Here is a 25,639-nt window from a genome sequence, read left to right on the forward strand (position 1 = left end):
CTTTACTGCTTTGCAAAGACACTTGTGCATCTGTGTGTGTGTGTGTGTGTGTGTGACCACGTGTCCATAATGTGTTTGCTGATGAGACATGCAGTCCTCGTAATAATATAAATGGTCCATTCCCTATCATCACTCATGTAGTGATTACATCTAGCCTAGTGACCATACGGATGAACTCCACCTACCAGTCTTATTTTAGAGTGTGGATCTCCCTCCCTCTGGGCTCCTCTCAGCCTAAACAGTCTGATGGGCACATCAGCATGTCTGCTCCTCTCCTTTACGGAGGGGGAGGGGGGGAGGAGTGGACACGGCGGGGCGGTGGACAGGGTAGGGGGGGGGAGGAGTGGACAGGGGAAAGGGTAGAGGGGGGAGGAAGGGAGGAGTGGACAGGGCAGGGGGGGAGGGAGGAGTGGACAGGGCGGGGGGGGGAGGGAGGAGTGGACAGGGCGGGAGGGGAGGGAGGAGTGGACAGGGCGGGGGGGAGGGAGGAGTGGACAGGGCGGGGGGAGGGAGGAGTGGACAGGGCGGGGAGGGAGGGAGGAGTGTACAGGGTGGGGGGGGAGGAGTGGACAGGGCGGGGGGGAGGGAGGAGTGGACAGGGTGGGGGGGGGGGAGTGGACAGGGTGGGGGGGGAGGAGTGGACAGGGTGGGGGGGGAGGAGTGTACAGAGTTTGGAGTTTGAACATGGTTGGGGTTTTACAGCAGCTACAGATCTACTGACTTGGTCTGCGTTTCCCGATAACGATGGATCGTAGCAACGATCGAGCAAAAAATGAAACCATCAATATTTCTTACGTGCGTTTCCCAAACATGCTCGTAAGGAGTAGGCTAATCCATGCGCTTTCAAGAGCTTCGAATTTTCGAGAGACACTTTAGCTACGATGTCTTTGGGAACGGCCCGTAAAACTAAGATTCGTCGTACGATGGATTTTACGATCAATTTAGGCTTACGACACATTCGGGAAACGCACCCCTGCTCTGAACACAGTCTTGTTGGAGATCAACCCCAACAAGAGCCATGTTCACTGTTTTGTCGCTCTGGACAAGAGCGTCTGCTAAATGACTAAATGTTTTCTATGTGGGTTGTTTTGAAAGGGAGAGAAATAAGCCACATGAATGCACCTGACCTGGTGAGCAGAGAATATGTCCAAGTTTACCAAGCAGACAAAATTAACCAAGAAAAAAATTGAGATGTCAAACATGCGACCAATAACTCGACCAAGATGTCTAAATAGTTCAATATGCTTACCTCGATCAAGATGCAGAACTTGATCAAGACGACAAAAAGAATCAATGTGCCCAACTACCTTACTTACCTTACCAACTAGCTTTCTCAACCAAAGTACCTTTCCCAACCAAGATACTTTATTCATCCAAGATGCCCAGCTCGACCAAGATGGCTGTGGCCTTGAGCTGGGTGCTGAATGTAGGTCACAACTCAAATCCAAGCCCAGGCCCTGGGGATGAAGAAGGCCCTAGGTACTTCATAGCTCTGGGGATGAAGAAGGCCCTAGGTACTTCATAGCTCTGGGGATGAAGAAGGCCCTAGGTACTTCATAGCTCTGGGGATGAAGAAGGCCCTAGGTACTTCATAGCTCTGGGGATGAAGAAGGCCCTAGGTACTTCATAGCTCTGGGGATGAAGAAGGCCCTAGGTACTTCATAGCTCTGGGGATGAAGAAGGCCCTAGGTACTTCATAGCTCTGGGGATGAAGAAGGCCCTAGGTACTTCATAGCTCTGGGGAGAATGCAGGAAAAAAATAAAATAATAATCCACACACTGGTATTTTTAGAGCCTGGGTTGTAAACTGGGTGTGTGCTAAGCTTCCTGTTGCCTTGTTTTGATGTATTTTGGAACCACAGTGTTCAAACTATGTCTGATTTGATTGCCAAGTGGCTCCGGCTCTTGGTCGTGCAGAGCTGGGTTATTTTCTCCCCTCCTTGTACTTGTGTCCCGTCCTGCTGTGAACACACTGGGGCTGATCTGATAATCACTCACCACTCCGGTCTTCACTTCTTCTAAAGAATTGTCAATGATAATTGAGTCATAAATTCATTTTGTCTCTTGTCCTCTTATCGTGTAATCATGCCCACAAATCAAATCTCACAGTCTAGTGTTAGCAGTTTAAGTCAAAGTCTAAATCAATTGTGCCACTGGAAGGGCACAAAAAAGGTCTATAGAATAGAATGCAATCCTTGATGCACTTGCATGATGACCCAGTCTTTCTCTGCTGGTGTACCTCGGTGTTGGCATGCGGTCAGGATGTAAACTCATAAAAAGATCCATTTTGTTTGACAGGGTCACAATATAAACTGTAAATATCTTGGTTGTGCATGAACAGTTTGTTCCGTACTGGATGTATCAAGACTCCTAGCTTTAATTTCTTCCCTGGATGTACAGGGAGATGCAGTCTATTGTTTAGCATGAGCCGGTGGAAGAATGGTGTTTACAGGACGCTGCTGTTTGTACTGTGTACATAGGCTCACACTGCTGTTTCCCCACTGCAGTCGGTGACAAACAGAATACACACGCACACACACACACATACATATATATCCAGGGAAACGGTTGCTATGCTAAGTATGTTGTATTGGGGTGGTTAAGTGGTATTGTCTCCAGGTTGGTTGAGACACACAGAGATCGCAGTATTCTAACGAGTGTGTGTGTGTCTGTGAGCCTTAGCGTGACCTCTGAGTCTGTAGCCGTCGGGGTCGTCCCGGCAGAGCTAGCTCACGTCAGTTGAGACGGAAATAAGATGTCGGGTATTGATGCCTGGCATTGTGGCCAAGTCGTGAAGCTGAAGGTCCCAATGAGGGTGGTTGGGATTGGCTGTGGTTGCTATTGATCATGGTTCAGATGACAGTGCGATGTAAGTGGAGGCTGGGGGGTAGGATTGGGACCGAATCAGAACGCAGATTTCGGTGCCTCATTTCGGTGCCACTTAAAACGCCTGAGCTGTCGGTTGAAATATTTGCTCGTTTTTAACGTCATCGTTTTGTGGCTATTTTTTATTCATTTTTTAATATCTATTCAGGCACCGTTTTATTAGTATCGATTTGGCACCCGTATAGTAAAAACCCAAACGATACCCAGCCCTAGGTGGTGGTGACAGCCTCAGGGTGATGATGTGACACCTCCACAGAGGGCGCTGGAGGGGACCAGAGCGGCGGGTCAGGGGGACGCCAGGCTGGCCCCATCACCTTGTCACAGAGCTGCTAAGCTGCTCTTCTGGGCCATTCTGGCTTGCTGAACGCCAGCTTCGTAGCGTATGTTTACCCATGTACCAGACGCTTCTGTTATAGGTCACGTGACCAGCGTTCACAGCCAGTCTGTAGGTATGGTAGGACCCGGTCGGGGCAGAGTGGGTCAGTGTGTGTGTTTTGTGCTTGTGTGTTTCTTGTGTGTTTCTGTATATTGTGCATACAGTGTGTTGTGATGGCTCTGCGGAAGAGGTGTGTTTACTGTGTAAAGCCCCATTAGATGATTAGTTTTCCTGTTTGGCCTTTGACCATGTGATGTCCTGTGCCCCAGTCACACGCTCACTGTTGTGATGCTTGTGCACGCGTGTGTATGCGTGTGTGGTGCTCTATACTTGTATGAACAGAGGGTACGAGAGAGAGTAATGACATGTTCCACATGGGCTTATCATGGACAGTCCATGGTCTTTCACATGGAACTCGAGTTCAAACCAGTTCAGCCTTAGTCACATCTGGTTTACGGGAAATAATGTTCCTGTGAAGCATCCATCATCTGTCATCTCATCTATCAACCACAGCATTTCAAAGCAGACGACAGTGATTCTCTGACATCTTAAAGGCGTGTTTGGGACGTGATCAGGTGGTTGGATCACCAGTGTCAGAGCAGAGGCATCACCAGACTGCCTGCGCTGCTGAAGGCCAGTGAAGCAGACCTGTAGTCTGGTGGTCCCTCTCTGTCTGGGTCACAGACATACCTCAGGTCTGTTCCTGCCAACTTCACCACTGTTAGTGACATGCTTAGGGGCCTGCAAGCATGTACACCCACACACACACACACACACAAAAGTTTATTCACCAGGTCACTCTTCATATGGAGAACATCTCCATGCTTGCGCTCAATCACCTGTGGACCTGCAATGTTTAGATTGTGTCCCCTCCTGTGTTCTGGAATCATGTGGACTCGTGTCCTCCCTGCCCTGTGTGTCCTCCCTGCCCTGTGTGTGTCCTCCCTGCCCTGTGTGTGTCCTCCCTGCCCTGTGTGTGTCCTCCCTGCCCTGTGTGTCCTCCCTGCCCTGTGTGTGTCCTCCCTGCCCTGTGTGTGTCCTCCCTGCCCTGTGTGTGTCCTCCCTGCCCTGTGTGTCCTCCCTGCCCTGTGTGTGTCCTCCCTGCCCTGTGTGTCCTCCCTGCCCTGTGTGTGTCCTCCCTGCCCTGTGTGTGTCCTCCCTGCCCTGTCTGTGTCCTCCCTGCCCTGTCTGTGTCCTCCCTGCCCTGTGTGTGTCCTCCCTGCCCTGTGTGTGTCCTCCCTGCCCTGTCTGTGTCCTCCCTGCCCTGTCTGTGTCCTCCCTGCCCTGTGTGTGTCCTCCCTGCCCTGTGTGTGTCCTCCCTGCCCTGTGTGTGTCCTCCCTGCCCTGTGTGTGTCCTCCCTGCCCTGTGTGTCCTCCCTGCCCTGTGTGTCCTCCCTGCCCTGTGTGTGTCCTCCCTGCCCTGTGTGTCCTCCCTGCCCTGTGTGTGTCCTCCCTGCCCTGTGTGTGTCCTCCCTGGCGTTCTGCCTCTGTGCCTGGGTGAGAGCGCTCCAAAGTGAGGGAAAAGGGAAGGGCCTCCATTGTCAGAGGAGAGGCTGGGCTCCACTGGATCTCCTCTCCCTGGGTTGTCCTTAGCAACAGAACAGAATGTCTCACGGCAACGCAACACTCGGTTGTTTTCATGTAGAGATACACGGTACGGGCTCTGCAACACGAGCTAGCCCTCTCACCATCCCGACCCTCAACAATGCACACGCTTCCTCCATTTTCAGCCAATGGCGTTTGTGCGTGCGGGCGATGTGTGTGTGTGCGCATGTTGTCCAACCGTACATCAAAGGCCTTTTTATGAGTTAGTGGATAGGGATGCACATTTGGGGGGGGGGGAATGTTGACCGATAACCAACGCTTGTTAACAACCATTAACCAGGAACAAGAAAAAATTTAGAATGGATGAATGTCTGTGACCCATTTAAAAATCAACTCACTAATGGGTTGATTTTTAAATGGCAGCATTAACAACAACAGAATAAAAACAGATAAACAAAACAAAAACACATTGAATCAGAAAACACATTGAATTAGAATCAGAAAACACATTGAATCAGAAAACACATTGAATCCGAGAGCGCTGGCTGTACCTATGATTGGCGGCTATAACAACATGGAAGTACAAATAGTTATTTTGCTGCTGCTGAACAGAGATTGAGATTGCCAAAGTATCAGAAAGTCGCTAATTGTCTCTAGTCGTTAGATAAAACTTTTTTGTTGTAACATTAAAAAAAGTTTTTTTTAAACGTTGCTAAATGTGGAAAAACTGTCAACCGATAGTAACCGGTCAACATTCGTGTTGTCGGTTAACGGTTAGGCTACACGGTTAATTATGAGCAGTCAGCAATGGGCTCTGTGTCGGCTGGAGAGGTCAGAGATAGAAGAGGGTTGCGCTAACGTGCGGCTAATTCATGCCATACTCGAGCTGCTCTCGGTAAAGGCTCTCTTTTTCCACAGCAGTTGTCAATGGCGCCTTTGTAAGGAATAGTGAATGATTTACCCTAATAGGAATGATAGTGTTTAGTCAGGACTTTCAATGAGACTGGCTGTTCTGGCCAAGCCTATTGGCTGACGGAGGCTTGGGGGATGATTGGCTGACTGAGACTTGGAGGGTGATTGGCTGACTCAGGTTGCCAGTGTTGCTGAGGTTAGATGAGGGCTACTCCGCTGGAGAACTGACCAGGACTACCATGATGCTGTCTGCCTCAGACTGGCTGAGAACTTTCCAAGGTCAACACTATAAAGATTTACTGTCTGTAGCGGCAAAACCTGTCCAAGTTTGTTTGATAGAGTTCAGGGGTTTGTTTGAGTGTTTGTGTCTGCATTGATTTTCCCTCACTCGAAGAAAGATGAGGTATTTCACAATGAGCGGCGTATAGTCAACGTTTTCAACTATCAGGATTTGGAGACAGTAAATCACAGGTTCTAGGGGTTGTACACACACACACACAAATACACAGACACACAGTAGCGCCATCTGAAAGACGAGCAGCTTCTCAAGATAACTTGAGCCGTGTCAGAGGCAGGCACACGGAAGATTACATTGAAGAAGTGATTGGTGATATGACAGGGCTGTGATTGAGAGTATGGCTGCAGTGTGTGTCTGAGTTCTCCTCACATCTCTGATTTATCACCTCTGTCATTGGACAGGGCCTCTGCGGAGCTCCGCCCAGCCCACCAGGCTATTTTTACCAGCCATTTCTCATCAGCAGGCCAGGGCGTTGGGGAGATAGAAGAGGTTGGTCACACGAGGAGAAGAAGAGGGACACTAGGGAAAAGAGAGGGAAAGAGAGAGGTTTTCTGTGCTTGTGCTCAGGCTTGCTGGCAGCCATCTTTGTTTATACCCACGTCTTGCTCGGAAGCAGACAGCAAGCCGGACATGTGCCGTTTCCTCCTGTGTTCTTTGTCTGGCACTAAGGCAAACACGGTTCAGAAAAGTGGAATATAGACAGGGTATAGGATAAGTGAGGAAAATAGGATAAAAATGAGAGCTTTCTGTATGTCTGGCTGTGTCCAAAAGGCAATGATCGTAAAGCCATTTTACACTGATTGGCCAACTGTCAGGAGCTATTTACACTAGGCACATGCTATCCCGTCACAACCTAGACTGAAAACCAACACACACACACCTTCGCACAGTGTTCTCCACACATGCCAGATTCCTACCTAGGTGCTACTACGGTACCTCACACCAGTGAATGTGAATGAGGGGCCTCCTTCTGAACAGGAGCCACTCCCCTTCTCAGATGGCAGTGCTCCAGTGGAGGGACTGGTTGGGAGCTGTGGACTTCCGTGGTCAGGAATGACTCACTCCTCAGATGGTGTTTGTGTTCCACGTAACGCTTCTCTCCTCTCGTCACAGGCCTGTGGTAATCACCTCCGATGTGGGTTCTATAGGGCTATGTCGGTTTATCGGAAGAATCATTTTATCACGCATCTCGTTTCAACTGCAGCCCTGTGGTGATGTTCTGAGTTAACGTTGTCCTCATTACCCAGCAAGCATGGCACAACCGTCCAGTGCTTGGCTAACTCTCTCTGTCTTTGATTGGCTTCTCCAGGTACGACCCGCCCCCCGCGTGACGGAGAGGTCTCTGGAATAGACTACAACTTCCTGTCTGTGGAGGACTTCCTGGACCTGGAGAAGAGTGGAACCCTTCTGGAGATAGGAACATATGAAGGTAGGTACAGATGCTTCCTCCTGGGGGTCCTCATAGCATGGGTAGCCCCGCCCCCATGCAACCCCCACTAGCATCCATGACTAGTCCCATGCGCTTCAAACACTGACAAAAGAGGGTTATTTAGAAAAATAGAACACTCCAGAAGGCGTTAGTGTGACCCGCTCAGACCTGATGTCGAGTCCTATTCCCAGGGATTTAACTAGGCACCAGCAACAGTCGTGTTGTTAGCAGCAAATAGTGAAGATATGCTGTGGACCATTACTGCAAACTGAGAGGCTACTGAGCCAATTGACAAAAAACAAAAACAAACTGGCTGCATTCTGCTGACATCATGGTCTGTGTGAATGGGGTCTCCTCCGTGAGAGGAAGGGGGCTTGAATGGGGGGGGGGGGGGGGGGGGGGATTTCTGTTTTCCCTGTCATTGTTTCCCCACTATTGGCAGTGTGTATATTTTCCTTATAAAATACCTCGCATAAGTGGACCATTTAAACATGCCTTCATTCACATGTACTTTTAATGAAGTGGCTGTTCCGTCCATTTAGCCTGGTCACTGCCTGCAAACAAAGGAGCTTTCCCCCTCTTCCCAGGGAAAGCAAACAGCCCAGGGGGGCAGGCCCAGCCTCCCCCACTTCCACCAATACAATGTTCCAGAAAAGCCTCTAACAAGAAACTGTGTGGTCATGCCTTTTCACCCTCCCCCCCTGCCCCCTCCCCCACCAACTCATCTGCATACAAAGACTAAAAAGATTACACCCCCCCCCCTGCCCCCTTAGCTCTGTTTTCCCTTCCAAACATGCTAATATCCCCCGTTGCCTAGGTAACTATTATGGGACGCCCAAGCCGCCCAGCCAGCCCCCTAGTGGGACAGTGATTAGTGGTGATGCTCTGCAAGACAGCCTGCCGAGCTCCCAGCACTCCACGCCCCGACGCACCGTATCCTACAATGAGATGCAAAATGCTGGAATAGTGCCTGCAGACCTGGAGGAGGACGAGGACGTCCCTGAGATGAACAGTAGCTTTACAGGTAAGAGGGAGGGAGGGAGGGAGGGAGGGAGGGAGGGAGGGAGGGAGGGAGGGAGGGAGGGAGGGAGGGAGGGAGGGAGGGAGGGAGGTGGGGATAGAGTGGGAGGGAGGCGTCTTCCAGAAGGGTGAGGGAGAGTGGGTAAGACGGGAGGGAGGCGTCTTCCAGAAGGGTGAGGGAGAGTGGGTAAGACGGGAGGGAGGCGTCTTCCAGAAGGGTGAGGGAGAGTGGGTAAGACGGGAGGGAGGCGTCTTCCAGAAGGGTGAGGGAGAGTGGGTAAGACGGGAGGGAGAGAGGATTGTGAAGGGTCAGAAGAGTGGCAGTCTGAGGTATGTGAAAGAGAGAAGTAGCACAGGAAGAAGCAAAGAGAGTAAAGCAGAAGGATTCAAAGAGCGAGATAGCAAGAGAGAGAGAGAGAAGGGAGTGGGGGCCAGGGGAAAAGGTTATAAAGGAAGGAGTAGTGAAAAGGAGAGGGAGAAAGAGAGGGATGGTGGCTGTGAGGAAGGGGGATAAAGGATACAAGTGGTCCTTTGTGTGTGCCGGTCAGAGGCTTGCTGCATCCACATCCGCCAGTCTGTCTGAGAGTAATACATAGTACCAGTCTGTCTGAGAGTAATGCATAGTACCAGTCTGTCTGAGAGTAATGCATAGTACCAGTCTGTCTGAGAGTAATACACAGTACCAGTCTGTCTGAGAGTAATGCATAGTACCAGTCTGTCTGAGAGTAATACATAGTAGCAGTCTGTCTGAGAGTAATACATAGTACCAGTCTGTCTGAGAGTAATGCATAGTACCAGTCTGTCTGAGAGTAATGCATAGTACCAGTCTGTCTGAGAGTAATACACAGTACCAGTCTGTCTGAGAGTAATGCATAGTAGCAGTCTGTCTGAGAGTAATACATAGTACCAGTCTGTCTGAGAGTAATACATAGTACCAGTCTGTCTGAGAGTAATACATAGTACCAGTCTGTCTGAGAGTAATACATAGTGCCACCTGGCTGCCAGAGGAGGAGGCAGACTCTCCCAGCGTCTCCTCTCTCTTCCTCAGCAGACTCAGACCGACAGAGAGATGCCAGAATATTTTCCAGCTGTAGGCTGCCCTGATAGCCTCAAGATGTGTGAATGTTGGGGTTTAAGGCACAGGGCTTATGGACATCTTGTGGTTTTGTTCTGATTCTTATATGGGACATTTTAAGATTTTCTGACTGAACTGTATCCACGAGCGGTCTTTCAAATGCTTTTCTGTGCATTGGTGGTGCAGCTGAGGCCAAATGTTCTTTGTTTCGTGTATGTGGTTCAGTGTGTTTGTTTTGGGTGTGAGATTCAGCCACATGTTGTTAGTGAGGGTGTGAGTGTAAACTTGCCCTTATGGTCTTTCAGCAGACATGAGGTGAACAGCAGGGGGTCTAGGGGGATTGTGTGTGTATGTGTGTGTGTGTTGCTGAGGAGGGACACCTCTATCTATTTCTGAAGTGTGACTGCAGCAAACCTATCATTTACCAAGTCCTATTTAGTGAACCACTGAAGCCTAGTTTTAAATAACCCTGCATTGGGTGGAGTGCTTAGTGCCATCACATAACCCTGCATTGGGTGGAGTGCTTAGTGCCATCACATAACCCTGCATTGGGTGGAGTGCTTAGTGCCATCACATAACCCTGCATTGGGTGGAGTGCTTAGTGCCATCACATAACCCTGCATTGGGTGGAGTGCTTAGTGCCATCACATAACCCTGCATTGGGTGGAGTGCTTAGTGCCATCACATAACCCTGCATTGGGTGGAGTGCTTCGTGCCATCACACTCCAAAGCTGTCCTCAGAAATGGGACTCCCAATGGTGTGAAACATCACTCCACCGTCGTCTTCAGTGTGTGTGTGTGTGTGTGTGTTTACTTACATGTTCACTTCTGCTGACCCCCACTCACTTGGCACCTTGCAGGAGACTCTAGTGAACTTGACGAGCACCCCTACCCCCCGCGCGAGAACGCCCCTTCCTACGGTGTGAACAACACGTCACCGTCAACCACGGACAGCACTCAGCAGACACACACACACCTCAGCCATCCTCCCCCAGAGGACCCCCTGGGCCCTCTGCCCGACAACTGGGAGATGGCCTACACCGAGAACGGAGAGGTCTACTTCATAGAGTACGTGCGCCCTGCCACACACAGGCACCACACAGGCTGGAAAGGTGGTGGCAAAGGGACGTTTGTGTTTCTATAGGCTGTCTTTAAAAAAAAAAAAACTTCCTGTTGACTGTTTTCCCCAGCCACAACACGAAGACCACATCCTGGATTGACCCTCGGTGCCTGGACAAGCCGCAGAAGCCCCTGGAAGAATGTGAAGACGATGGTACGGCCTCACTGTGTGTGTGTGTGTGTGTGTGTCTTTCTGTCGGCATCTTTCCGTAATTACATAGGTGTACAGCTATTAACAGCAACATGTTCTGGTATCCATCTGATATACAGTATGTCATCTCAATGCAAGCCTGCAGTTCCCCCGCTGGCCCATAGATGGCAGTGTTGAGCTGTGGCAGCACCGTGCGAGGACCGTGGCCATAACTCTTGTCTTGTGCGCTCACGCTGCCGCTCGTCTGAGCAAGCCGCCCCAGAGCCACAGGGGCTGACTGGATTATTCGCATCATCTAGCATAAATAAATAATGCTCCCTTGTCCTACAGAGGGGCACGCGTCTGCCCACGCAACAACAAAACACTGATCATCTGCCTCCTCTCTGCCTCACCCCTTCCCTGACACGCACGCTCACGCCCTCACACACATGCCGTGTGTGTGTGTGTAACGCTCCTCAGACAAATCATGTTCTGTTCGTTTTTACATATAAAGTTATGTTTAAGGGCTTGTGTACAAAAGAGATTGCTTATTGCTAAATGACATTTTTGTGATATTAATTACATGTTGGTTTCAAGCCTGTCTCTTCCACCGTCTATATTCAATACTGTAATTTATGTCTCTTCCACGATGGTTGGAGTAGCTCATTTGGTAGTCATTAGTACTTATTAATTTGTATTTTAAATGTTTCTCTTTAGGGCTTAAATGTATAAGGAAACTGTGAACAGTGCCACCAAGTGGCTCTTTAAGAAACTTCATCTGTTAGCCCTTAAGGATGTCATTCTGTAGTCTATTCCGTAAACGAAGCAAGAAAATTGTTGATTTCCAATGGATGTTAACATCATAGTTCATATTTATCTATACATCGATGTTGTGAGAACGTTCTTTAGGCTTCATATTAACCCTGTCTGTTTCCCTCCCTCCCTCCCTGCTGACGGACCGCGAGCAGAAGGGGTGCATACAGAGGAGCTGGACAATGAGCTAGGTAGGCCTCTCTTTTACTCCTCAACTGATCTGTCCATCCATGCAGCCATCCTCGGCTTCCGTCATGCTAGCAGGCTTCCTACTTGTGGCTTGTGGACGCATAATAGTGAGCACATCCCTCTGGCTTGATATTTGGTGAGGTGTTTCTTGTTTAGATGTGTTTTTTGTCTTCAGAGGTGGATAGGACAGAAGGACGGAGGTGTCTGTAGACGCTAGTGACAGACTCAATGCACTTCCACACGGTCTGACGTGTGGCTTATGATGGAGCTAATGATGGGTTACTAATGGGCCTGTCTGTCAGCTTGACCTCTCTGGTTCCAGCCTCATCACAGACGGCCAGTCACTCAAGTCTGCCCGAGCCCACCTTCACACAGAGCAAAGAAAGACGTCTCATCTTATTTCCTGCCCGGGGTCCTGTGCCTGATTGGATTTCTGCCTCGTCCCGTTTAATCATCCCTACGCTTGGACATTTGAAGTGTATTCAAACAGTGACAGGGTCACATCCGAATGAGATGTTCTCAGATCAGCCTTCAGCCTCGGAGCCCAGCTCTTTGTCGTACACCGCAGACAAGCACAGCCCCCGTCCGTACGACAGCTCTGATTGGATGAACACAGTCAATAACCATTGATCGCAGAAATCCAATATACAGAGAAAAACGCAGTTACTTCACTTCTCCCTGAGAAGGGGAAAGTGCGCACACACACACACACACACACACACTGCAGCCCCACCATGAGAGTGACAGACACGGAATGAGATGCAAAGAGTTTAATAGGCAATTTGTCCCCCCTAGTCCCTCTTGAGGTTGGAGTGTGTGGAAGAAGGGGTGGATGGGGGGCAACCCTTTCTGATAACCATCAGATCCATCCCTCAGCAGCCACTCACAGGTCAGACATGCAGTGACGTTTCCTGGGCCCACAAGCAGTCGCGTTGGCACCGGGGCCCCCTCAGGAGCACAGCCACTATCGTGTGAGATCAAGTGGGTGATTAGAATCGACACGGCGCCGAGGTGAAGGCTCTCTGTTCAATGTTCCCCTTCAGTGCCTCTGACTCTGAGCTGCCTCTGGATAGTCTGCTGTCAGAAGTCACATGTTGGGACTGCACTCATTAGAAACAGGTTGGACTTTCTAGGAGTGTAAGGACGCTCCCCAGGATGGAGGTGGAGATTTGACGTGTACAGTACAGTTGCAAACTTGCAGTTATAGCGGTTCATGTTGTTTAATTGTAACTTGTTTAACTACATGCTCTTATGGTTCTTCCCTTTGGCACTTACTTTAGTTGTTCACAATGTGTCCTTCATGTTTTGGCTGCTCGCGATGTTTTTTGGCTATCTTGTTGTTATGATCAGTGACCTATGCACTTTGTAAAGCTCTCTCTTGGAAGTCGCTTTGGATAAAAGCGTCTGCTAAATGAATAAATGTAAATGTTGTGTACTGCAGTGGCCTGTAGGCGCCATGTTTGAAGCCCATGACAGGGCTCTGACCATCCTGCATCAGCAGAGGCTGTGAGCTGTGTGTGTGTGTGTGCCTTTTTCAAACCGCAGTGCCAGGTGTGGCTCAGGTGGAGCTTGTACGATCGAATCCCACCCTTGTGCCGTCTCATCCCCCTTAACCTGTGCTTCCCCTCTCCGTCGGGGCTCGGGGGGTTGTCTTTAACGGTCACAGACGGGTCCTGTCTGGTTATCTGATGTGTGAAGTGTCAGCTGCATGGAGGACAGCAGAGCCAGACAGCCTGTGTTGGGGCACTCGCACACATCTGAGGGGTGACAGGCAGCCAGTCTGAGCCCACTCACGGTCCGGACGGGGACTAACTAGAAGCACTGTCTCCAACAGCTCTGCTCTCTCTCCTCTCCTCTCCTGCAGAACTGCCGACAGGCTGGGAGAAGATAGAAGATCCAGTCTACGGGGTCTACTATGTTGAGTAAGTGACATGTGTACACATGTTTTATTGCATGCCTCATATCCATCTTTATTTTACTGTAGTGTTTTGACACTGAAAACAGCATTAAATAATGCACGTGCCTCATGTTGTTTATGGCCCTGAATATTTTGGGAAATGTAGGCCATTTTATTCTTGTCATTATCATCTGGAAACATTCAGTTTGTCTGTTCTTGTGGGAGCCCCCTGGATCCCCACAAAAACATGAATACATTCATATGTTTTGATGGGGTTCAAAGCAATACCTTGGAGGCAGAAGCCATGCTTTTTTTTTGTCTTTGAGATATTTTCAATATACAGTATATATTATTCGCGTTTACTGCGTCATCTCGCAGCAAGTCTGCACACCATTTGAAGTGTTGTTTGTGTGTGGAGGGGTGATTAGTCCACCCTCCTGGGCTGCCCTGTGGCAGTTAGTCTGCAGGTCAGCTGGAGGCTGCTGGTCAGTCTCTCTCTGGACTTCCTGTAGCAGCTGAACAGTTGATCAGCCTGCACACAGCTAATTCATCACCGCTTATCTCCCGCTCCGCTCCCTTCCTCTGGCTCCTCTTCTATCTCGTGTCCCATCTCTCCCTTATTATTCACTCCTCCTTCCCTCTCTTATCACCCCCCCCCCCATCACCCCCCTTGTCCATGACCTCTGTTGACCTACTCCACTTCCTGCTTCTCTACTTTTCACCTCCATTCTCTGTTTCACTTTTCCTCCACCCCTTCCCCCCCCCACTCCTTTTGCTCATTCCAATGCACGTGCTCTTCCCTCCGGCCAACCCCCTCCCCCGGCCTCCTCGCCCCCCTCCCCCGGCCTCCTCGCCCCCCCAGTCACATCAACAGGAAGACCCAGTATGAGAACCCGGTCTTGGAGGCCAAACGCAGGAAGCAGCTGGAGCAGCAGCCACCAGAAGGTGAGCGCTACATCCGAGGTTCGTCTTCAGCCCTCCTCACGGGCGTCACTTCCTTTCTTTATCTCCACGTCTGCCTGCCTGCCTGCCTGTCTGTCTGTCTGTCTCTTTGTCTGCCTGTCTGTGTGGTCTGTCTGCCTGCCTAGTGTCTGTGTCTGTCTGCCTGACTGCCTAGTGTCTATGTGTCTGTCTGCCTGCCTAGTGTCTGTGTCTGTCTGCTTGCCTAGTGTCTATGTGTCTGTCTGCCTGCCTAGTGTCTATGTGTCTGTCTCTTTGTCTGTCTCTTTGTCTGTCTCTTTGTCTGTCTCTTTGTCTGTCTCTTTGTCTGCCTGTCTGCCTGTCTCTTCGTCTGTCTCTTTGTCTGCCTGTCTGCCTGTCTGTCTGTCTCTTCGTCTGTCTCTTTGTCTGCCTGTCTGCCTGTCTGTCTGTCTCTTCGTCTGTCTCTTTGTCTGCCTGTCTGCCTGTCTGCCTGTCTCTTTGTCTATCTCTTTGTCTGCCTGTCTGTCTGTATATGTCTGAATGTCAGCCTGCCTGTCTGTGTGTCTGTATCCTCTACTGCTACTGCTGCTGTTTATAATTTGCTACCAATATACCATAAAGGCATAACTATGATTTACATTTAATGTCTTTAGTTGCCTTTTTGAGTTTATTTTAAGTTATCAGTTTTGCTTCAAATAATTTGTAAAGTTAACTTAAATGATTACATAGATGTGAGCAGGTAAGTTGGTACCGTATTTGTTATTTAACCTCTCTCTATCCAGAGTAGATGTGTCCATTTAGATGTGGTGAGATTGTCAAGGTTGTAGGTGATACATTCTCCAGCTTTAGACCACATGACTACTCCCAGTTAGCTCCAGGTTACATGGGGTCTCTTTAATGTGCAGGTGTTGTGGATGCAGGTCGCCCCTCCAGGGCCCCTCTCCACCGGCCCCTGTTCTGCCAGCTCAGCTAGACGTGTTGCAGAGTTGATTACTTGCTGACTTTTCTTCCGTAAAGTTCAATATCTCCTGAAACTCGATATCTGTTCCGACTTTTTACTCCACCATTGATTTTTAATCTTGGTGATGAGAATATTAATGAAGATTGCAACTCTGATACACACCATGATGGTGACTTTTGATTAAACCGATCCGGCTTCCACTGTGGATCAGGCTGCTGCTGCAGTTTCACGGCGACCCATGGTAAAGCAGTGGGGCAAGGTGCAACTGTGTGCTGTATAGACACCATAAACAGGAAGTATGCTCCTTGCTGTTCCAGAATGGATAGAGGACTCCAGCTTGGCAGGGGCCCCTCTGGCCAGCTACGCCACCAACCATCAGGAGACGTACAGAGAACCACAGACAGGACCCCCGCTGCCACCCTCCGCAGCACCCAAACGTAAGACCTCCCTCCAGCTCTCAGAACAGAGAAGCCCACACACCAAACAAAAACATGAAACGTATAGAGAGAAATTGATATTCTCGGTTTTCCCCTGCTGCCGGGTCTGTACATAACAGAATCCTACGAGCAGCTTGTCTAATTATCTCTCCATAGATGTATTCTGATAAAACCCAGCAAATTGACCTCTTCATGTCTACTCCTTCTGTCTTCCCCCCCCCCTCCCAACTCTCTCTCTCTCTGTCTCTCTCTCTATCCTCCCTCCCAACTCTCTCTCACTCTCCTCCCCTCCCTCCCACCCACCCTGTCCTTGGGAGCTCCATCCTCTCTCTCTCCTGTATGTCTCGTCCCTCACATTCAGGTGCAGAACTATCACAATGCCCTGCCTTTAGTGCTTGCTGAACTCCAATTCAATGACGCAGCCACACATACACAACAGATAGACCCTTTTGTCAGACACAAACACAAGGACAATAGCTGACTCCAAGGGGACTGCATATTTCATTCTATGCACACACTGTATTACTGTAGCTGAAGAGTTGCCAAGTAACTGCACTGTCCTCCCTTGTCACCTAGCCTGTCTGAATATCCACTGTTTCATTCCATTCTGCTCGTGTGCATTTCCACCTGTCCGTCTCCTGTCCTCAGCTAGGTGTCTCTCCCTCCACCCTCACATGCTGTGTCTGTCTCTGTCATTATCTTTCACTTCTGTTCAGAGGCTGTTAGCAGATACGTATGCCACTCAAACATCTCGCCATGTACAACAGAGGAGGCAGGAGAGGCAGGAGAGGCAGGAGAGGCAGGAGAGGGAGGAGAGGGGAGGGGAGGGGAGGAGAGGGGAGGAGAGGGGAGGAGAGGGGAGGAGAGGGAGGAGAGGGGGGAGAGGAGAGGGTAGGAGAGGGTAGGGTAGGGTAGGGTAGGGTAGGGGAGGGGAGGGGAGGGGAGGGGAGGGGAGGGGAGGGGAAGAGAGGGGAAGAGAGGGGAAGAGAGGGGAAGAGAGGGGAAGAGAGGGGAAGAGAGGGGAAGAGAGGGGAAGGGAGGGGAGGGGAAGAGAGGGGGAGAGAGGGGAGAGAGGGGAGAGAGGAGAGAGAGGAGAGGGAGGATGTTGGGTTTGGATTTAGACGGCAGACTCCAGTGTGTTGTGTGTGCGCCCTAAGCTTGCTGCATCTCTCAACCTGTCTAGAGAGATGGAGTTGTGTGAGTGACAGGAGGGTCTTCTGCACTGCCTTCAGAGCTGCGTTCAAAGCTGCTCTGGTCCTCTCACTGGGACAGGATCACACAAGGGGGTTGTATAAGCTTAGGAACATCTGTTTCCAAATCTAGGAATAATACACATAACACAAAACCTCCACACTCTCCTACAGAATAATCTCTTCGGAGAGAGGAATAACAACAATTGTGCATCTCCTCCTATATACTGACTTTTGGAACCCAGCAGGGCAGCTCTCTGATGGGCTAGCATGCTCAGGCAGCCCCCTCTTTCACGGGGAGGGGTGGGTGGAATGGGGGTTTACCCTTGGGATTACACAGGCTGGCCCTCTCCTTCTTGGACTCCCCCTCAACCTAATGAATCTGTCACTCATAATCAGTCAGTGGTAATCTGCATAGCACACTGTAACCCTCACTGAGTGAGTTATCACTGACAAGACAGCTAACACACATCAAAGTTGTCCCGTTTGTTTAAGCTGACACTGTCCACTGCATTTGCACACACTGTACCTGTAGATGTTTTGAAATATCACTTTCAGTGTGGTTATCTCCGTGTGTGTGTGTGTTCTCCAGGAGGGAAGCCGTTCTTCACGCGGAACCCGGCGGAGCTGAATGGAACCTTCATCAACACCAAGCTGAAGAAGAGTCGCCGGGGGTTCGGCTTCACCGTCGTCGGGGGCGACGAGCCCGACGAGTTCCTGCAGATCAAGAGTCTGGTTCTGGACGGACCCGCCGCCCTGGACGGCAAGATGGAGACAGGTAGGCACCGCCGGCTGCTCTGAGGGAGACGTCCTGACCTCCGACCTCTCACCGCGGGCTGGCCTGAACGCCGTCTGTTGTCTCGTGCAGGCGACGTCATCGTGAGCGTCAACGACACGTGTGTGCTGGGCTACACCCACGCTCAGGTGGTGAAGATCTTCCAGACCATCCAGATCGGCTCCATGGTCAACCTGGAGCTCTGTCGGGGATACCCGCTGCCCTTCGACCCCGACGACCCCAACACCAGCCTGGTCACCTCCGTGGCCATCCTGGACAAGGAGCCCATCATCGTCAACGGCCAGGAGAGCTACGACTCACCCTCCAGCCACGGCAGCCAGAGCGCCCTCGGCGGGCCGGTTAACGGCATGAGGGATCCCCGCCCCCACAGCCCCTCGGCTGACGTGTCGTCCAACGGCTCCCATGGTTACCCCAGCGACGTGGTGAGCATGGCCTCCTCCATCGCCACCCAGCCGGAGCTCATCACCGTGCACATGGAGAAGGGAGACAAGGGCTTTGGCTTCACCATAGCAGACAGTCCCGGGGGCGGGGGCCAGCGGGTGAAGCAGATAGTGGACTACCCCCGCTGCCGGGGCCTGAAGGAGGGCGACATTATCGTGGAGGTCAACAAGAGGAACGTCCAGAGCATGAGCCACAACCAGGTGGTGGATCTACTCAGCAAGTGTCCCCGAGGAAGTGAGGTCACTATGCTGGTGCAGAGAGGTGGGTGGAGCCAGGTCACTATGATGGTGGGGGGGGAGGGGTGTCACATTAAGTCCTTTCACAGATAGATTAATATGGATGACGCATTCACTCATGCAGAGAGCTGAGAGAATGTGCAAATGGAGAGGGTGTGAGAGGGAAGAAAGGAGGGAGGGGATGAGCGAGCGAGGACGCAAGTGAGTGATGGAGTGAGAGAGGGTTTAGGTGAGTGGCTGAATATGCGAGTAAGTGTTTAAAAGGATATTTAAAAGACTGAAAGAGCAAGTGACTGAAAGAGGGAGTGGGCGACAGTACTATAGACTCCAGAAATGTGAGAGTGCAAAGTGCTGAGAGGTTTCAGCCCGAGACAGTAGCAGAAAGACGACAGGGAGCAGAAGAAGGAAGGGAGAGAGAGGAAGGGAGGGAAGGAAGGGAGAGAAAGTCTGCACTTAAAGCACATCTTGATTGTTTCATTTCAAATCCATTGTGGTGGTATACAGAGCCAAAATGATGAAAATTGTGTCAATGTCCAAATATTTATGGACCTAACTGTATGTGGACGTGTGTTGCGAGGGTCTTTAAGTGGGCTGTGCTGAGTCTGGGGCAAAGCCTTTGACAAGCTTGATGATTGGAACATTCCGCCTCACAAAAGAGTTTGATGGGAAAGAGCACGAAGGGACAAAAATGATTGAATTTGGACTTTTCTCTGTCAAATCCCTCCATGAATTGACTCAAAATCCACAAAGCCCCCTAGACCTTGGTGATAGGCGTAATTGGGCTGTTTTCTGGAGCTGACGTTGGTCTTATTAATTTGAGGGCCTGAAAGCCTGTTATCTTTGCTGTAGCGCTAAGAACACACAAAGCTAATAGGGTGAGCGGAGAACCCTCCTCTCCTCCTCTCTCCTCCTCTCTCCTCCTCTTTCCTCCTCTTTGTTCTCTTTTCATCCCCCCTGTCCTCTCCTTTATTAACACTATCCCTCTGGTGGGCTAGTTTACACATCACCATAAAACACAATTACCCATAACTCTCCACTTTATGGATTGTCGATAGAACAAATGCGTGTTAATCTGTGGTGTTGGTGGTGCGCTTGACTTCACTCTGAGCTCCAAGTGCTGCTTCAAGGTGTTTCAAGGTGCCAGGGCTGATCTACATTGTGTCAGGGGTGTCATATTTGACACCTCAGTTAAGAAATGTGAGTGTGGTTTATGTGTGGCTTGCCTCGGTGAGGACATGTCTGCAATAAAAGACTTGGCGAACCATGCATGCGCCCATCATGTTGAGCCCAAGTCTTGCTGAACGGATTCACATTCAGACAAGAACCATGCTGTCACAGCTTTTTTTCTGGGGTGTGTTTAAACACACACACAAACACCGGCACACTAACACACACACACACACGCATGGATAGCACACAGGAACCATCCTGTTGTGAGCAGGATACCGTTGTCTTAATTATTCTGCCTCTCTTCTCTGCTTCTCTTCTCTGTTCACTGTCCTCCTCTCTGCCTCGTATGTTATCTGAACCTAATTGGGTTGCTCGCTCTCGCGCGCTCGCTTTCTCTCGCTCTCCCTTTCTCCTGCTACTTCTCTTAGTCTGTCTCTTTCCCTGTCTCTCTCTCTGTATCTCTCTCCAGTTAACAGCCTGTGCACATCACCAATTAGAGTCTTACTGGGGCACCCTGGCCAGGGCTGTAATTGGTCAAACCTGCACCATCCCCCTCCCCCATCTCGCTGCGTGTAGCAACACCCCTCCCCCCACACATATGGTCCAATCCCAGGGGAGCACATCCACAGTTCATTACGGCCTGTGGATTCACCAGAATACCCCCCCCCCCTTCTGGAAAACACCGCTGGTGAGCTCACTGGCTCCTCACTCAAAAGTAGATCTTTCAATATCACCTGATCCCAGCGACCACAATGTAGTCTCACGCCCTCCCTGAGCATTGTTGGAGACTATGTCTCCTGTTTCAGTGTTTAAGCCAATCACTGTTGTTCTGTTATGATTTTATTATGATCCTGCATGTCCCTATAGGGAGGGATGGTGATTAATGGCTTCAATCATGGCAGCCTTTCATGAATTACCCAATGCATTTGTCTAATTATGCAGCCTGATGGTGTAGTTTCCCCGCTATCCTTCACATGACTCCCACCGCCCACCTCGGACGTCATTCGTTTTGGTCCCAAAAAACCTCCCTGGGGCGTCCCTCCAACTTCCCCTCTCCGCTCGTTTGGACGGGTGAAAATGTCAGCGGTGCACAGAGACCTGAGGCGCCCGGCACGCAGCTGTTGCCCTTCTCTCATCATTAAAGAGCAGGAAGAATGGGGTGAATACCTGCGCGCCAGCTCTCAGGAAGCCCTGCAGCCTCCCTCATCAGTCGCCCATTGAAACTCCCGCCCATTCACCTCAGCAGGCATCCGAGCTGCGTTCAGCAAATCAGTGTCAGTCTGTTCACCTGTGTGCCGAGCCAGGCAGGTGGGAGAGGGAATGGCCCACTGCTGGAGACGTGCTGATGGCTACTTCCTAAACCAGTCGGCCCAGAATAGCCGCAGTGTTTTCTAGGAGAAGAGGGAGGGAGAGAGGGGGGGAGGGAGGGAGCAAGGGGGGGAGGGAGGGAGGGAGGGAGAGAGGGATGTCAGAGGATCAGACGTGGATGATGAAAGAGGGGTGCAGAAACCCTTCTCCTTCTGAGTCATCAATCATTGGTCACTCCAGCGCTCCCAGTAGAGATGAGCCTTCAAGCTCTTCATTTCCCCCCGGAGAGAGGGCTGGACAGTCACACTCCTCCCCTATGGCTTGGAAAGAATGGATGGACCTTCACAGTGCGTGTCCACTGCAGCGGAGCGGGCGGCGTGGGGCGTCGGCTTACAATTCATTTTCAGTGAAACCGGGCGTTGACGCTCGCGTAGGGCATTGTGGGAAGGCGAGATGAGTGTTGCGAGTTGACATTTCTCAACTTTATGTAAATGAGGAGCGTTAAACGCTAGCGTTGGCCAATCGCATTGGTTTCTTGTAACGTAGCAACCGTTGGTCATGGTAAACATTTCTAGGTTTCAGTTTCAAGATGGAGGACAAACTTATAGTGTGTGGCTGCACACCCAGTCCTGTTCAGAACAAAGTTACGTAATGTGACGAGCCTGAATTTAAAGATTACATTTAAATAATAATGCATGGTGGTCCTGGACGGCAGGTCATTGAGGGGACACGGTCCCAAGACACGGCCCCTTATCACCTGGCTCGAGACACTAAAAACGCTGCTTAGCAAATGCTCCCTGTCAAAAACCCATATTATATGACCCCATATTACTACCCTTAAAGGAGAGACACACACCACACACACACCACACACACACCACACACACCCGGAGAAAGATAAACGACAAAGATGGCCCAGGCCGTCAAAAGAACCATTGATTTAATGTTAGGAGAGGAGGATGCTGGTTATTTTTGCACACTTTGCATTTCATTGTGCTGACTTGACAGTGGCCAGGGATAAGGAACGGCATTGCAGAGAACTGGAGAGAAAAGCAATGATCACTGAGGATTGTGCCCTGCTAGTGGTGGGCGAGGCCAAAAGCCACAGCCATATTCCTGGACCTGGACTATCTGTGTGTGAGTCAATTCCTTAACAAGGGCAATGTATTCCCTCCCCACCCCTCCCCACCCCACACCTTCATGGCTAGGGGGGCGAGTCATAAATCTCAGTAATCTTGCCTTCCTTTGTTTCCATGACAATGCTCTGCAGCACTCTGCAGTGGGGTTTTCCTCTGACGGTCTGTGGCGCGTGCATGTGTGTCTCATGACGTCTGTACGCTCCTATGTAATCTCCCATCAGCCTTCATGATGTTTTCTCTCAGAACGCCACGAGGGACAAAGCTTGGAGGAGAGATGCTTCCATGTTCATGTCTTATCTCTGCTGGATGCTAAAGCGTCTTCTGAAGCGCGGGGGGATGAGAGGGGACGTCTGGGGCTCAGGTGGCTCCTGGCTTTGGTCTGGTGCTCACGGCCATCAAGGCCAAGGTTGTTTGCGTCTTTGCCTGGTCACCTTTGCTATCTCTTAAGATCAGCAAGCACCTCTGTCAATTCTGATTACAGTCTGAAGACACACACACACAAGAAAGGAAGTGAAGCGGTGCATCTTGAACACGCCGGTCACGTCCAGTCCATTTGTGCACGGATGACATGTGACTCAATCCACCCTGTACATAATGGAACAGCCTGGGTCGGCAACGGTTGCCAGGACACCGTCTGTCTGTACCCTGTTGCTGTCGCGTTGGTGACAGATGGGCCTGCCTGTCAGGAGCCATTGCTCAAAGACAAGATCCATGTGTGTCAGGGGAAGGGGGTGGGGGGGGGGCTCCCTCCTAGCTGTATAGGACATCATCATCATCGTCTGCCCGGTAATGGCCTGCGTTTAGCCACTGCTGCGTCCACAGGGCGTCTGTCGGGTAAGCTCCACTAGGGGCAGTGTTGCAGAGGCTACAGCCTCATACTCAAGGATACCTGTCTGTTTAGCTCCCTGGACCGTGTTCAACCAAACACTGATTCAAACAGGGAAGTGACAAGCAGTACTTAAAATGTATCGAGCTGTAACAGGAGAGCTGTAGGTGTGTCTACTGTACCCTGTACCAGAACAGGAGAGCTGTGGGTGTGGGTTTGAGGTACAGGAACAGACCGCTCTAGTGGACACTATCTGAAGAGGTCTGACACCAGCATAGAGGAGTGAGGAGAGGCGACGAGGCAGATTAGACATGCAACACACAGCAGGAGAATCTAACATGGACAAATGCTCTGTCCCACTGACTGAAGGATAAGGGGGTCAGATGGGTTTCAGATAGGGGGATCGGGAGGGGGGGGGGCAATGCCGGCGAGTAATAAATGATGGAGAGGAGAAGAGGAAGGAGGGGTTGGGGAAGGGAGGAGAGGATGAAGAGGTGTCTTTGGTTCACATCAGATATGACTCCTCCTCCCTACAGCTCTCCTCCACCTTCCCTGAGGAGATTGTCACACTTGCCTCTTTGTCCAAAACTCCCCTAGTCTCACACAGTAAGTCTAGCAGTATGTGGGCTACATCTGTTACCCAGATTAATCTTTACGGCCCCTACTTCTAATTCCATATCTTGTGGCCTCATAACACGTGCATGCGCACACACCACAACACAGTGTGTAACGCGGGGGAGCTTGTCTTGTGAGGATATCGAGACTATATTTATCCTCCAGTCCTCTTGTGTTTGAGTGACGGTTGGAGGCGATGTTGATCTTGTGGGTTGGATCGTTCCTGGTGGGCCGCTGTTCACGTGCCATCAGATCCTTTGCGGGGGGGGGGGGGGGGGGGGGGGCAGCTCCCGTCAGGCTGCCTGGTGACGAGCGGGAGGAGCGCGTGCACGGACGCACTGCTGTGGGGTTTCATCCCGCACGTGCGTGGTGATGTACTCGCGTCTGTGTGCGTGTCCCAGTGTGTGGGGGTGGGGGGAGGGGGAGCGGCGCTGGGCTCAGAGCGGAGGGAGGGGGAGGGTGAACCGAGAGAGGCGGGGAGGGAGAGAGAAAAGCGAGGGCGCGAGAGAGAGCGAGAGGAGATGCGAGGACTGCCTCTAGATGCCGGAGCCTTCCACAGTGGAGCGGCGTGCGGAGCGGACACAGGAAGATGGTCTCAGTAAGAGGGGAACTGACGGTTGCCTATAATTTAATGTTCAGTATCTTGGACTCCTTCTCCATGGGTAATATAGCAGGAGTTAGATGAGACATGCCTCTCTCTTTCTTTCTTTCTTTCTTTCTCTCTCTAAATCCTCTCTCTGTCTCTCTCTCTCTCTCGTTGTCCTTCATGTTATTTTTCTTCACAACCTCACACGCTTTTCTCTCTCTCACACACACTCACACACACACACACACACACACTCACAGTAGCAGTAGGATAGTCAGGGTGTAGGGAGCACAGAGCTAGCCCTTGGGTCTGGCCCCTCTCCTCCGCTGCACCAGCCGTCCCAGCCGTGGGGTTAATGCAGATAGATTGCGCTGCCCCCCTTTTCAGAGCCGCGCGCGAGAGCGTGGCTTTGTGAGCGGAGGAGCGAGGCAGAGTAAGAGAGGGGAGGCAGTCAAGTGAAGCGCAGACGAGCGCCGACGCGCCACGCTGACGCCGCTCCTCTCCGAGTCCCCGGCTCTCGTTCTCTCCCCGTAAAGTGACGTGGAATCTTGACTTGTTTCAGTAACGCTCTTTTTTTTCTCCTCTTTTTCTTTTTTCTTTTTTTCTGTCTGACCAGGGGTGGCTCCTGCAAAGAAGAGCCCAAAACTGGTAAGTCATCAATGCTCTTTCTTTCCACGCCTCCTCCACCATTCCCCTCTCCCTGTCGGTTAGTGCTCGAGCCTGAGAAGTGAAGCTGATGTTGGGGCCGGGAAGGAGGCTCGAGGCTGTTGTATGGGAAGGGAGGGATGGAGGGAGGGAGGGATGGAGGGAGGGAGTTTCCTCCACCAGAGCTCCCCGCTGTGCAGGGGCTGGATCCAGGGCTTTGATGCACCGTAAGCTGCCTGCTAATAGGACTCTGCTCCCTGATCTGGTTGATTGCCCTGATCTGGTTGACTGTGACAATGTGGGAAGTGAATGCTGTAGCAGGGAGCCCCTACCCCCCCCTGCTCTCCCCAAGGGGGGCTACGATGTTCAACTGTTCTGACGCTTGTTTTCCAGGACGATGACGATGACGAGCGTTATCGTTTCTATGACGAGCGCTCTCTCTATGAGGACGAGGAGCGCTTTCAGTTTGATGATGAAAGCGATTCCGATGATAACTCTGTGGATTTTGAGCTCCGTCCTAGCCAGTATAATGGCATGGTAGGTGACTGTTGGGTTTGGTATGAAGGCTTTCAGCTGGGGAGCTAGGTGGCCTCCAGGTTGCTAACAGGGCTACAGGCTGGTGGCAGGCTCATTGTGGTGGCTGAATAATGCTGAGGGAGATAAGGCTGGGAAGGTAAAT

At 51.0% G+C, this 25,639-nt stretch overlaps 1 protein-coding gene across 5 annotated transcripts in view; it reads left to right on the forward strand.

The window, feature by feature from the left end:
* The window catches only part of magi1b (membrane associated guanylate kinase, WW and PDZ domain containing 1b), a 101,079-nt gene that overhangs the window by 55,030 nt on the left and 20,410 nt on the right, over positions 1-25,639 (forward strand). For 3 of the 5 annotated variants that reach the window (XM_067234923.1, XM_067234939.1, XM_067234933.1), the window contains exons 3-14: positions 7,327-7,446; positions 8,264-8,470; positions 10,402-10,609; positions 10,732-10,814; positions 11,759-11,794; positions 13,657-13,714; positions 14,552-14,634; positions 15,889-16,008; positions 17,791-17,976; positions 18,067-18,696; positions 24,932-24,963; positions 25,354-25,497. In XM_067234923.1, coding sequence (XP_067091024.1) covers positions 7,327-7,446; positions 8,264-8,470; positions 10,402-10,609; positions 10,732-10,814; positions 11,759-11,794; positions 13,657-13,714; positions 14,552-14,634; positions 15,889-16,008; positions 17,791-17,976; positions 18,067-18,696; positions 24,932-24,963; positions 25,354-25,497 — 1,907 coding nt within the window. The remainder of the gene's footprint in view (positions 1-7,326; positions 7,447-8,263; positions 8,471-10,401; positions 10,610-10,731; positions 10,815-11,758; positions 11,795-13,656; positions 13,715-14,551; positions 14,635-15,888; positions 16,009-17,790; positions 17,977-18,066; positions 18,697-24,931; positions 24,964-25,353; positions 25,498-25,639) is intronic. The other 2 variants (XR_010876582.1, XM_067234947.1) reach the window with 1 other exon arrangement.

Source organism: Osmerus mordax, chromosome 1 (genome assembly GCF_038355195.1).
Source record: "Osmerus mordax isolate fOsmMor3 chromosome 1, fOsmMor3.pri, whole genome shotgun sequence".
Lineage (NCBI taxonomy): Eukaryota > Metazoa > Chordata > Actinopteri > Osmeriformes > Osmeridae > Osmerus > Osmerus mordax.